Genomic DNA, 13,997 nt, shown 5'->3' with positions numbered 1-13,997 from the left:
GAGCTGCTTGAGGCCTTTTACACAAACACCTTTGTCATGCTGCAGTTCTCTGTGTGCTCCATCTCCTTTAGCACACACACTACCAACTGGGCAAAAGTCTTTATGAGTAAAATATCGAATATATGCACGTCGAAATTACATGAATAGGTTCAAAAAGACATGGGTGGGTTAAGCGTGCGCTACAGCTGTGTGTTCTCTCCCACCTGTAGTGTTGATCATGCTCTTGGGTGTTGCTGTTGCAGCAGCAAAAATGTTGGGCGTGCTGCCAGCTGAGGCTCCTCCGCTAGTGGTTGGTGTGCCCACAGTGTTGACCGACAGGCTGCCGGGTGGAGGCTTTTTGACTGGAACCACGACACTCCTGTGAAAGACGAGACATAAAGGCATCAGGCAAACATGTGATGCTTAAAAACAAATCCATGCATTTGTTACGTCTAGACCTAGAAATAGGCTTATTGTAAAAGTACAGTGAGAGATAGTTCAGGAGACATACACCTTTTCCATTTTCAAGACTTATCTTAAAACTTTCTAATAAAGCCTGTAGGTCAGGTGACCTTGAATCATCTCTAAGTTAAGCTTCTATATGCTTAGACTGTTGAGGGACATCCCATGACGCTCTGAGTGCTTCACTTTCACTACCCTCTTAATTCTCCATGTATGCGTATACGACCACTGCATGCGATGTGGTGCATCCCATTTGCTGTTTGCCATTTCTCTATGATCCTCTTTTCTGTTTTGTCTCCATCCTAAACCCCAACCAGTCATGTCAGATGGCTGTCCTTCACTAAGCCCGGTTCTGTTGGAGGTCTCTTGCTGTTGAACGGGAGTTCTTCCTCCCCACTGTCACCTAGTGCTTGGTCAGACTGTCAATTCACTGGGTTTTACTGTATGATATAGCACCAAATAAATAAAATAGAATAGAATAAACTCTTTTCCCCACGAAGATGACATTTGAAAACGTCCTTTGTAACACTAATGATGAGTTTTGACACCTCAGTATATATCAATCAAGTTGTGGTTTGACAACCATTAGAATAGTTTCTGAGTTTTTCCAAGGGTAGACCACCCTCACTAACTTCTTCCTATTAGGCTTTCAAGGGGTAAGTTCTTCTTCAGACAGATGTGCAAACATCAATTCAATTCAATTGTATTTATATAGCGCCAAATCACAACAACAGTCGCTTCAAGGTGCTTTATATCGTAAGGCAGACCCTACAACGGGGGTGGGCAACTCCAGGCCTCGAGGGCCGGTGTCCTGCAGGTTTTAGATATCACCCTGGGTCAACACATCTGAATCAAATGATTAGGTCATTACCAGGTCTCTGGAGAACTTCAAGACATGTTGAAGAGGTAATTTAGTCATTTAAATCAGCTGTGTTGGATCAAGGATCTAAAACCTGCAGGGCACCAGCCCTCTATGCCTGAGGTTGCCCACCCCTGCCCTATAATAATACATACAGAGAAAAAAACCCAACAATCATATGACCCACTATGAGCAGGCACTTTGGCGACAGTGGGAAGGAAAAACTCCCTTTTAACAGGAAGAAAACTCCAGCATAAGCAGGCTCAGGGAGGGGTCTTTCAATGTAGAAACTACTGTTTCTTAATTTAATTAATGTATTAACTGACCTAAGAAACAGAAAACTTTCTTTTAGCAAACTCAATTTTTCTACCTATGAATCATCATCGTTACATTTTTTCCACATTCCTTTTACTACCAGTGAATTTCAGGGCCCAGTAATGTCCCCAAAGATATCGAGACGTCCTCTCAAAGAGTAATTTCTGCTTTTTATTCAAAACAGCTGACAAAAATCAGGAGCAACAAGGACATTTATTTTTCAGATGTAGAGACTACTGGGAGCTTAGCAGCAATACTAGAGACTATTTTAAATGTCAAAGAAAGGTAAAACTATTGCGAACATGCTTTTTATTTTTTTTAAACAAGTGCAGGTCTTTCTTTTGTGCAGAGATACAGAGAGAGATCTGATTAATCTTCCAAAAATGTCAACATAACAGTCAAAACTGTGAAAGGGCGAGCATGCATTTCAAAACTACTAATAATACAGATGTGATTGTTTATTGTTTCTGTACAGGAGATATCAGCATGTCGTCAGCAAAAAAACTGAAACCTTTTTTTAAACTTCTCATGCACCATCGTGTCCAAGTATCTAAATCTATAATCCAAACTGTCCTGCTATCACTGCTGATAAACAAAAATTAACATTACTGGGGGTTTTTTTTTAAACTGAATTTTCAAACTAATGCATCCATTTTACTCAAACCACTCAGCTGCATTTGCCTTTCTTGTCTTTGTGCCATTGTAGTCACCATCAAACAAAACATATCACAGACTGCTGGCAGGGGAGCACAATGTGTGTATTTGTAAATGTTACCATCAAAAGAACTTTGTTCAAAGTGAGAATTATCCACATATGAGGCAACGATCAGTTTCTGCACCCACTGTTTTTCTAAAACTGGTACAAAGCAACTTGACAAACAGCACTACACTAAACAATACGTCTCTGTACCCAAAATCGGTTAACTGATGGATGTGTCAGGCTGCACCGAAGCTAATACCTCTGCTTGTTTTACGCCCCACGTAGGTCCAAAAACTGGGACTGACCTGTCGAAGGAGTGGAACTGCATGGGTAGCATAGGGTGCGTCTTCAAGGCAGGGTCTGGGTGATAGGGAGTTGGCCCAGACTCCTGTCCCAAGTCCCCTCCATCAACGGGAGCTGCCACCAGGCTCTTCAGGATTTCCTGCATTCCCAAGAGCAGCGAACGAGAGACAGAACACGATACTTATGAGGCGTATCACTAAATTTTACTTTGAATGGTGGCTTTATTTTGTTCTTTTATCTAACATGGAAAGGTGAGTATGTTCTAATCACACATAAGCTCACTGAAAGGAGCATCTAACCTCAGGTAATCAACCAGCTACAAATACAGGCGATAAAAGTAATAGAAAATTCACGTGACCTCTACAGTATAGGGTAAACAGAAATGGATACATACATTTTGACTGCATTAAACCAGATTTCTATTAGTTAAAATAAAACACAGTGACTTTCAAATATTTAAAGAAACTACAACTGAGAGATCTAAAGATACGTGCTGACTATTGTTTTCCCCGAATTAGGCTCATGTGGATGCTGGAATCACATGCCCACCTTGACATTGATGCCTTTGTTTGTTTGACTGATGCTGGAGATAGATGAAGGCGGGGCTTGACTAGCGTTGGGGGTGGAGCCGGGGTTATGGGGAGAATCCAAAAGGCTCTCCTGTGACCTTCTAACATCAGATGACAGACTGCATAACAGATCTGTGCCTCCTCCCCCACTTCCTCCTCCGATGTCTCTGTCTCTGTCTTTATCCGTCTCTCTCCCCACCAGGCCGAGCCCGAGTCCAAGACCCATCTCCGAACCGTTTAGCGATCCGCTCACATGGCCCTCTTCTCCAATGCCCGAGTCTGTGTGTGGAAGGCCGGCACGTGGGGAGTCATCCACAGGGGTGGGGGTCTGTTTGTCGCGGTCGGAGAAGGCTGTGGATGGATGTTCTGGAGAAATTTGGAAGATTTTTTTTTTTAAAGATAAACACTGATACAATTAAAGAAGTATATTTTCTCAGTGCAGATTGGATTAACAAGAAATTCCACAACATACTGACCTTTGATGTTCAACTAAAAAAAAATTACTGCTTTAAAGCATTTTTTAAGTAACACCCTTATTTTCTCTTTTTTTTATTTTATTGGTGTCATATTGATTCTTCTTATCAGTATCATTGTTTGGTCAAACAATGCAAACATCCAAAACCATGCTTACATGTGGAGGATAATGGAGCAAAAGAAAAACAAAGGTCACCTGTACTGGTTGGGGAGTTAATCTCGTGGCGGATGCTTCTCCCGGATAAGCTGGTAGATCTGCCAATCTCTCGCTGGGGTTCCAAAATGTCCCGGTACTTCGAAACCATGAGAACTGAGATAAAGTAAACAACTGCCAGCGCCAGAAACTGAGCCTGCTTACTGTCATCCTGCAGCAAAACAACACACGCACACAAAGTTATTCAGCAGAGAAACACTCAAGCATCTTTTTTTTTTTTTTTTTGCTCCTTGTATCTATAACCAGACGAATACTGTATATACCAAAAATACACCCGCACGCTTACCACATCTCTGAAAACCACAGCTCGGAGACGATTAATGTCTACATCCTGGAGAAGTCTGTCTGGATCCTGCTAAATATGGAAGACAGGATATCAAAAGGTGGCGTGTCATACATATGCATGTTTCTGTGACAGTTTTAGGTGTTGCTGAATGAGTCCTCGATTCATGCGTGTGCTACCTTGCTGGCGGTGGAGGCACTGTGGAGGCTGTCCTGTGACTTGCTGCTGGTTAAGGAGGACTTGCAACTCCGATCTCTCTGTCTCTGCCTGCACTCCAGGCAGTTCCTAACCGCCACACAACATACTGAACGAGACGGAGAGGTAGAGGAAAAAACAGGTAAGTATAGTGTAATGGAGTCTGCTTTTACATTTCAAGAAAAAACAAACAGGGGACGTCCTGAAGTCATGCATGTCGTGACTGCAGCGTGTATAAGCATTTATTTAAAGCACACATACATGCACCCATACATTACAAACAAAGAAAGATTTTTATTTTGTGATGTGATCATTTCTCTGCCCTACATCAGAAATTACATTACATTATGGTGTAGCAGAAATGTAAGGTCATCCTAGAAATACTCCACTTACAAAAGAACAGAAATTAAGTAAACTGATCATACTATGCCAGCAATCAAATATTTCTGTGAGGAAAAACTACTTGATTATAAAACACAGAATAAGTCAATAATCAGCTAATTAACCAATCACTGGAGCTCTCAAACTGAGGAACTGCCTTCCATCTTTCCTCCTTAGAAAGGTACAGCGACAGAAAGACTCAGAGATTAAATATAAGTAATCTGGATCCACTGGAAGCACACTGTGATGAACCTCCTACTGTGTTGGAGGCGGTCGTGGCCTGCTTTCACCGGCTAAAGCAGCTCACCTGGGTTTTCCACTCAAGTTCATGTTTGTTTTCTCTCTAATGAATGTTTTATTTACGTAAACCTCTTGCATGGATTCCTTGTTAGTCAGCTTGAGCCAGCTTGTGAAAAATGGGGGTCATCTGGGATTGAGACCTGGGATTTGTCACAAGCTGCTAAATGATAAAAAGGTGGTCCAGACCAGAGACAGCCAATTATTAGCAAGAGTTAGCCAGGACTGCCTCCAAGATGGTGTAAAGGGAATCAACAATTATTTTGGAATGAAAGCTTGTTGCAGCTATTTTGCCAATTAGCAGAAAATGAATTTGTTTTTTTTTTTTTAATTTTTATTTTCAAATCTCCAGTGGTTGTCCATCTCTCTTTCTAAGCTCTCTACCCAAGGTGCCTCCAATTCCCCAAAACCTGAATTGGCTAAGCAGATAAAAATGGATGGACTTATCTACAGTATATCTGTATAATTTAAAAATACTTATTCCAATAGCGATAAACAAAAAAGCATTTTAAACCTCAGGGAAATAAAAACTGGCATATTTTCACATGTTTAACTTTAAAACTACACATTTAATTTGAAAACTGTTCAGTAATCTTAATGCTGACATAAGTAACTTTCAGTTCCAGTGGTATGCAACAAGGCCATGAAGCAGTTTGTTTTTGTTTTTTTGGCATATAGGCTTCAGAAGCTGATAGTTGCCAAAACACAACAGCTGCCTTATAATTTAGCTTGACCTGTTCACCCATGCTCCTCCTGCACTTCTTCCTGCGGCCCTCGTAGTTGAGAACTGCTGGTCTCAACTCAGAATCAGCTCATCTAAACATTTTACAAACACTGAAGAGATTTAACTAGCACGCACCGAGGCGGAGGCACTGCCTCATCAGCCCTCCTGACGACATGTTCTTCTCCGCTTCAATCTCACTGAAGTTGAGGGAGCTGGCAAACACCAGCACGTCCACCATGGCCATGAGACGAGAGAGGAAAGTGACGGCCGTCTCTGAAGACATCCCCTGCGTCGCCTCGATGTTCTCCAACTCCGTCTGCGAAAGAGGGAAAACACAACACGTGCTCGCCAGTTATTTAGTGAAAAACTGGCACTTAAACACAACGCACTGGATGCTCTCAGAAGTTAGGGGGGGATGAAGAAATCCAGAGTTATCTTATTATTTTACAAAGAACAGAAGAAACCTTTAGAAAATATGCAGTCAGGCCTTGCAATGAGCAGGACCAAAACAGTCATGGCTGGTCGTTGCACAACAAACACGGAGGGCAACCTTGAGTGTCATGCTGGTTTAGTGAAAAACATACTTATAATGATGACGTTTGGCAACATGAGGTGTTCTACAAAACACAAAGTACAGCTTGGTGACACACATATAATGGTGACAGTGGGGTTGTGGCAAAGACAGTGTGGGTTTTTAGCATTAACAGCAGTACTGTGGACACACTTGGGCTAGCCTTGAATATCTTATGGGCCCCTTGATTTATCAAACTGTGGTGCGACTACATTGAAAATCTGAAGGCAGCATTGCAGGGGTCAAAACCAAGTGGTGTAGTTTTCTGTGTCTCTGCTTCAGTAAGCAGGACGTGCAGGGCTGTGGAGAGCTGACAGCGCAAGCATCTGGTGGCTCATCAGAGCAAGTGAGCACAGACATTTTGGGGGATAACAGACACACAAGGTGAAGACAGAAGGGCTTGGGTTGGTGCTCTTAGCTCTTCTGGTGATGATGCTCTTTACGCACCTCTCCCCCTGCGCCTCCTCCCCCAGGAACAGGGGTCACCTCCTCTCCCTTTGACCCCCTCTGGGGTCCGGCTCCTCCTGCCTTCTTTAGCGTTGATACAAATGGGACAGGCTTAGCAGATGCAACCCCCAAGGACGTTTGGAAATACTCTCTCTCTCTCATAAAATATATATAAGCAGACTATATACCCCCCAAATAATCTTCTCCCTTTTGTTTCTTATTGATCCACCCTGTGGCTTTTTAGGCTTTTTCACCCCCTATATTCACATAGTATTCTAACTGGGTTAACATACTTAATCTTTATGAACAGAGGCTAAGAAATCAATAGATTTAAACAATATAAGGTAAGCAGCAGAGGAGCACAACACGCAGAAACACTATGGATGTCAGACAAGCAAGGGTTAGTGTCAGTCACAATGGTTAATAAACCAGAGCTAAATATTAGTAGAATAGAAAAAGAGGAAGAAACTGCAAACTTACAGTGTTGGCACTACTCTTAGAATTCTGCACATGCAAAACAGACAAAAACAGAGAGAAAAAAAAGACAAGAAAATACACAAAACACATGTAACACAGAGAGGAAAAGAAAGGTTAAAATGCAAAAACGCTTAAAACAATAGGCTATCAAGCTAACGAAAACGGTTAATTGAAGGGATTAGAACAAAATATTGTTAAGAAGTGTTAGGTTGACAGTTGCACATACTGGTTTAATTGGGAGTTTAATTCGTTTTAGAGTACAACATTCAACTGTGTAGTATAGGTCTTTTTTTAAATTTTGTCTACTGTGATTTTATAGGTTAATTCAGGGAAATAACCATATCAAGGCACACAAGATCTGTGCTGCAAGGGGAACAAAAAACCCACACACATACTCACAAAAAAAAAAAAAAAAAAATCAGGTTTAGGGGCTTCTTTAAAGTGTGTGTGGGCTTTAACGCTCGAGTAACAGGCCTGTGAAAGAGCTGTCGACCTGCAGTTTTCCCTCCTACCACAGAGGGGTGCAGTAGAGCCACTTACAGAAGGGGAGGTGGCAGCAGATAGGAGAGGCAGAATGCCACCACAGGCAATGATGATGTTGTCCACCATCTGAGAAATGAGGTGGATCGTGTTGTGGACGAAGATGATGTTTTCATTGCTGTTCACAAAGTCCATCACCGACTTCGTGGAGTGGCTGGAAGAGGATAAAATGCAAACAGTTTGAAAGCAAGACGTAGTTTTTAACAGGAAAACACAATATAGCTGTCACATGAATCAGATCTTTAGCATAATCAGTTTATTTAAAACGAGGCATAAAATGACTAAAAATGGTCAACTAACACACACTTGGCAAACACAGCATCGAACTCACCTCCTCCACACATGCACATCTGTCTCCAGGGCAAACAGCAGGTCAGTGAGCAACCTCTGGTGCATTGGAGACCACTTGAATTCTGGGATTCGGAACATGGTCGTGCGCGGGCCTGGGCTGAACTGACGCCGCTGCTCCTCCGTCATGGGCATACCCCTGAAACCCAAATCAACGCGTAGGTCCCTCTCCAACTGGGCTGCAGTGCGACCGTGGAGGGCCTGTAACAGTTGTTGAATAAGCAAGTGAAGCTTATTTGGTCTAATATAAGACTTGGCATACACACATCGATGAAATTCAATTTCATTTAAGGTGTCAAAACCACAGGAACCCCCCCCCCCCCCAAAAAAAAAAAAAAAAAAAAAAAAAAAAAACACAGAAGACTCTCATTGTGCATTCACTGATCGGTTGCTGAAACTTAGCTCGTGTGTGGGCAGCTTCTCAGCTTTTTGGCCGGGAAAACAGGGCTGCTGCTGAACTGTTTATTTTAATCACAACACAAATCACATTGGACAGGGTAGAGAGGCAGGCTTGTGACCAGTGGCTCACTTGTTCAGTCCTTAAACTGAGAGGATAAATCTCAGTGGGGGAGGTGAAAAAGCACTTTCCCCAGCTTTCTGTGATTTTATTACACAAAATTCCAACAAGCAAGGGTAAAATAATGAGGCACTGCAGTAGGGCTGCCACGATTAGTCGACTAGTCACGATTACGTCGACTATCAAAATCGTCGACGACTGATTTAATAGTCGACGTGTCGTTTGAAGCTTTGTAAGATCACAAAAGACGCAGGAATAAGTAGTAGGATTTAAGAGTGTAATAACGGACTGAAACAGAAGATGGCAGCACTGCATGTACAAGGATGCCAGCTGCCGTTAAACCCCGAAGAAGAAGAAGTAGCTCTGTCCCAGAATTCATAGCGCAGCCCAGCTCAGTTTCCAACAATGGCGGCAGCTAGTTAGTTTTAATATTACTCTTATTATTCTTTCTGGGTTACAAAATAAACGTTTAACATATTTTCAGGCGAGAATGTAGCTGTGTAAACCTCAAATATCTGCTCAGTTTATCAAGACACCACATATTTTCAAAAGCGCTCCGACGTTTTCGGAGACGTCCGTTAACCACTAGCTCGATAGCTAGCCGGGGGAAAGGCTCACTAGAGCCCGTGAGAACACCGGCAAATGGTTTTCAAACCCACCGCCGTCTTTCGCTACTCAGGTTAAACATACATAAGTCACTTAGATAACTTAAAAATGTTATTGTTTGGCTTTTTTTAGTATTTTATTTGTTCCTGAGTAAATCGGTTTGCCTGAGATTAAAGTTATAGTTTTTACACAGCTGAATAAATGTCAAGCAGACAACTGGTTATCAGAAGTGTGAGATGCTCGAGAATATACTCCGGTGTCCCGTTATATTTTAGATAGCAAGGAGTTTATTAAACTGCACCGAAACAATCTGCAGATTTCATTAAAATTTATTCTTTATTTTTAGTTAGCACATACTTTAAACACTTAAAGCTGTAAGCTAATGATAGTTATATAAGAGCAGATGCATGCTGGTGCAATAAGCTGTACGTCCAATGGATGCATGATCTGATTAGTCGACTAATCGCAAAAATAATCGGTGACTAGTCGACTATCAAAATAATCGTTTGTGGCAGCCCTACACTGCAGCCACTTGAGAGTCATGAGGTATTAGATGAAAGACAATAGGTATTAATGCGATTTTTAAGGATGATTACACACTTTTTTCTATTTTTATTTTAATGCATTCACATGATACTTTTTTAAACATTTTGATAAATACAGCCAAGAAAATAAAAAAATCACTCATATGTGCAGGATAATACCTCATGGCAGAGTTACTTAGTTTATTTGCTGACCAGTGTGTACACAACATGTGAGGAGCTCCCTCTTAACCAGCTGAACACACTTAAACACACCTGAGTGGTTGCAGTAGTTTGGATCTTCTTTGTGTCCTTGTCTTTCCCATCATCTGACCTCTCTGTGTCAGAGGTGGTGCTGGCTGTATCTCCTCCAGTCTTAAGCCCTGCAGTCTCTCCGTCTGCACCGGCTGTGCCCTCTCCCTCTGGGAAATCTGGTCTAGAGGTTCCCTGGGTCTGGCTCTCAGCCTCAGCAATTGAGCTGATGTCAGCAAGAGGGCTTTGGATCTTGAAGGGCCCGTCCTCTGGAAGTTCCCCGGTAGTGTGGCTTTGGGTCTGTGTTAAATCAGAGCCGCAGCTGGTCATGTGGGCCAGCAGGCTGAGGTCATCACTGGCGCTGGTGGTGGAGTGAGCTGGGGCTGGGCCGGATGGAGTGGGCTGGTCTGGACTGGGCAGTACGAGGGGGTCTGTGGCTGCCAAAGCTGGAAGCAACTTCTCATCAACCTGGAAGGGATGAATGGGGAAAAATGGAAAAACAGTACACCTTCAGGTTTGAGGAAAACTTAGAAACTTAGAAACATTATTTGGGAGAGTAAAAAGGACTAAGAAGGATAAAAAGCAGCACAGTAATACTAATCCTACCTTACTGAAGAGAAATCCGTTGTTGCTCGGGACACTGTCTTTCTCATCGGCCAATGTGATGAGGGGACCCATGTTCCCATCATCATCCAGGCTGACTCCTGAAAGCCCGAGGTTTGTCCCCATGCCAACCCCCGAACCAGATGTGTCATCTTTAGGCGCCAGATTCCCATTTAGGTTCTGAACCACACTGCAATAAGCACTGTCCAAGAGAGAATCTACCTCAACCAGAGGTCCATTTTCCATTCCTCCCCCACCTCCTCCACCTACACTTCCACCAAGACCTTCAGGAGACAGGTCCAGGTCATCCAGCTTTACTTCCGTGGCTTCTACTTTCTCTGCTTTAATGTCTACAAGAAGGTCATGGACCTCCACTCTCACGCCTGGACCTGCACTTTGCTCCCCAGGGGTCAGTGCTTCTCCGTTAGGTCTTTTCACCGCACCTTCTGCGAGGAGGTTGCGCGAGTCTGCGCCGGCCCCCTCGCTGTACTCCGCCTCACTCTCAGGTGTCTGCGTCTGGGAGTTGTCATCGAGCTCCAAGTTGCCATTGACGACAGGCGCAGGTGTGGCAGAGAGGCCGGAGATGGTGGAAACTGAGCCTTTCTTTCCCTTCTTCATGTTTTCCTCCTCCTGTCGCTGGTACTCCTCATACATCTTCGCCAAATACTCCTTATGGGCTTCATAGGTCACCTGTGACAGATGGTAGATTATAACTGGTAATGTTATCGGCACACAAGCACTAACAAAAGTGAATCTTCACATCAATAACCACCCGGTAGTCCAAAGGAGACTCATAGATCATTTGCACCAAAGTGCAGATGGATAAAACTGGGACACTAGCCTTCCTGGGCCATTAGACCATTATCCATAATGCCCCCTCACTTTTACCTCGAGATGAGAAAAAAGGGCGAGTTAAAGTTCTGTCACTGAACAATGAAAAGGGAGGTGATCAGTTTCTGAAAGTGTCTCAATGCTGGATCATTCTGGCCCTGGACGATGTTGAAACAACACATAACAGTGGTCAAACTGCTCAAATCACTAGGTTTCTGTACAGCTTATAAGGCAGCTTCAATCAGAATATCAGCACCTGGAAAATCCCCATTAATATCTTCTCATTTGTAGCCAAACAGCAGACAACAAAGTCAAGCCCAACTGGCAATGCTGCACAACAGCTGTCATCAGTGGCAGCCCACATGAGCTTAAGCCCTATCTAAGGCTCCTATTGGACAGTCTCACATTTGCTCGCTTGCAGTTGTTACCAATCTGCAAGCCACTTTGTACTCCGCTCTACTACAGCTCCTCCTTTTTATTTGCACTTTCTGACTTTTACTAATGTCATGTTTGCTTTTATTAACACCTTCACTGTTCTTGCTTGGTCTTATTGCCAATCTCACCGTCTTTGGCGTTCATGTATGTACATGGAAGGCTTTGGAAGTCCCAGGACAGATCCATACCACCAAAAATAAAATACAGCAGAAATAACATAATCAAAATAACAAGCTATACTTGTACTAAACGAAATAAGACTACTGGGACCTGCTATTGAATTGTGCATGTCCCACTCTTACCTTGGAGTGTGCTATTGAAAGGGTGTCCACCCAGACCCTCCATCCTCCCCATTCGTATTTGATGGCATGGTAGAGAAGGATCCTAAATATGTTGTACACCATCTCGGTTATTTTCTGCTCTTCTGGGTTCTTGGGGTTGATGTATCCGAGGGAGAACATCCAGTCCTGCCACACGGAGCACTGCAGCAAGCAGCTGGTGCACAAAACAGACAGCATGTGAGATGAGCTGTAGCATGAGTTTGATTTCAAAATAAAAGCCACAGTGAGGAGCTAATGAACACGGCTGGATAAGTGCAGGTACAGTGATTTGTGTGCTTTTTACCGGCGGTTCTCACGGCTGTTACTGAAGAGTTTTATCATGTCAGAAAGAAAAAGTCTCCTGACTTCCATCAGCTCCACACTGGGACTGGAGTTCTTCAGCAAGGTGGCCACCACTTTCAGAATCACTGGGTGTGAGGTAAAGAGAAAACCAAGTAAAGGTAAGAGAAGAACAAGATGAGAGAGAAGGAGAAGCAAATATTTTTAAAGCATTTGGAATGAGATCAAGAAGTGGAAGATGGCAGCAGTGTCAGCTTCTCAATTTACGCTTTGTTGTTTGTTTACTCGCATTAAGAAAAGGCAAAACAAACAAAACACTCCATTACTGGCAGACCAAATACCGCAGAGAGACAGAGATGCGAGGTGAAGTGCTTATGCACTTACTGGGATTCTGGATCTTGACAGTGGAGTCGGGGTCTGGGTGTGGTTTGTGAACCACCTGAGTGCAGACCTGCTCAGTCAGAATCTGCCCGGATAGAAGATTGACAGCAGTCATTAAATTATAAACACATAGATCCCAACAACTCAGATCCCAAAGCCCTGATCCATTGTAATATTTACTGACATTCACCTACCTCATACAGAGTATTGTAGGTGGTGATAGAGACCGTGTTGGTGTGCATCATCAGCCTCTCTCCCAGCAGCGTGAATAGGCTGTGTGTGTGCATGATCTCAACCTTTCTCCTGCAGGGAAGCAAACACACACATTTGTAAAGGCTTTATGACAGTTGAAACTGACACTGATTGTCACTGACCGGGTGACGGTCTGATATTGGCAGGTGGCACCATGTGGCCCTGTCAGCTATGATGGGACCAGAGAGGATACGAATTGAATACCAACAAGAGAAATTAACAAGAGGCATTAACAATACGACGACACCGTAGGAGGCAGCGGGGCAATGCTCATATGGCTGTGAATGATTAACTTTTATTAGTTACCTTGCCAGTGGGTAAAAACTGTGCTTATAAGAGGGTTTAAACTTGAGAGGCTCAGAAATCAGGGATGAATAACTTCTGAGTATATTTTACAATTGAATTAAATGAATAATGCTTGAAGCGCCTTTATATTCCTGACCAAAGTCTTTGGAGAATTTAATCACACGCGCCTATACAGTGAAAATAACGACTCACTTTAGCTACTATTGTGCCGTTTTAAATAATATTTTCCAAAAACATATTCTCATTTAGAGAAATTGGTTTTGACATACAGCTCAAACTTCCAACTTTGTTTAAAAATATGAAATAAACTCGAGGCACAATGGCTTATAAATAAAAGCATCGTCTATATACCTGGCTGTCATAATAAGGCAAGTCTATAGATTCAGTGTAACTGTACTCAAGAAGCTGTTACCGAGTCTGGCAGGCTATTATGGAGGATGGCAGTGAAGATGACTATGACAGGTATTAAACTACCGTGCTGTGTAAAAGTCTTGAGCTACTCCTCATTTCTTTATATTTTGCAGGGAAAATGGAA

At 42.9% G+C, this 13,997-nt stretch overlaps 1 protein-coding gene across 24 annotated transcripts in view; it reads right to left on the bottom strand.

Annotated features, from left to right (window-relative positions):
* The window catches only part of nbeaa (neurobeachin a), a 108,026-nt gene that overhangs the window by 20,903 nt on the left and 73,126 nt on the right, over positions 1-13,997 (bottom strand). For 10 of the 24 annotated variants that reach the window (XM_063486905.1, XM_063486909.1, XM_063486912.1 and 7 more), the window contains exons 18-34: positions 13,099-13,207; positions 12,908-12,989; positions 12,528-12,651; positions 12,206-12,398; positions 10,641-11,327; positions 10,059-10,502; positions 8,122-8,339; positions 7,791-7,944; positions 7,254-7,277; positions 6,774-6,857; positions 5,891-6,071; positions 4,338-4,462; positions 4,162-4,230; positions 3,858-4,026; positions 3,168-3,553; positions 2,621-2,757; positions 204-358 (exon numbers count right to left, since the gene is read on the bottom strand). In XM_063486905.1, the coding sequence (XP_063342975.1) occupies positions 204-358; positions 2,621-2,757; positions 3,168-3,553; positions 3,858-4,026; positions 4,162-4,230; positions 4,338-4,462; positions 5,891-6,071; positions 6,774-6,857; positions 7,254-7,277; positions 7,791-7,944; positions 8,122-8,339; positions 10,059-10,502; positions 10,641-11,327; positions 12,206-12,398; positions 12,528-12,651; positions 12,908-12,989; positions 13,099-13,207 (3,341 nt within the window). The remainder of the gene's footprint in view (positions 1-203; positions 359-2,620; positions 2,758-3,167; positions 3,554-3,857; positions 4,027-4,161; positions 4,231-4,337; positions 4,463-5,890; positions 6,072-6,773; positions 6,858-7,253; positions 7,278-7,790; positions 7,945-8,121; positions 8,340-10,058; positions 10,503-10,640; positions 11,328-12,205; positions 12,399-12,527; positions 12,652-12,907; positions 12,990-13,098; positions 13,208-13,997) is intronic. The other 14 variants (XM_063486916.1, XM_063486929.1, XM_063486930.1 and 11 more) reach the window with 6 other exon arrangements.

Source organism: Pelmatolapia mariae, linkage group LG10_11 (genome assembly GCF_036321145.2).
Source record: "Pelmatolapia mariae isolate MD_Pm_ZW linkage group LG10_11, Pm_UMD_F_2, whole genome shotgun sequence".
NCBI lineage: Eukaryota > Metazoa > Chordata > Actinopteri > Cichliformes > Cichlidae > Pelmatolapia > Pelmatolapia mariae.
The sequence above is the reverse complement of the archived record's forward strand: the minus strand, read 5'-3'. Positions and strand labels throughout refer to the sequence as shown.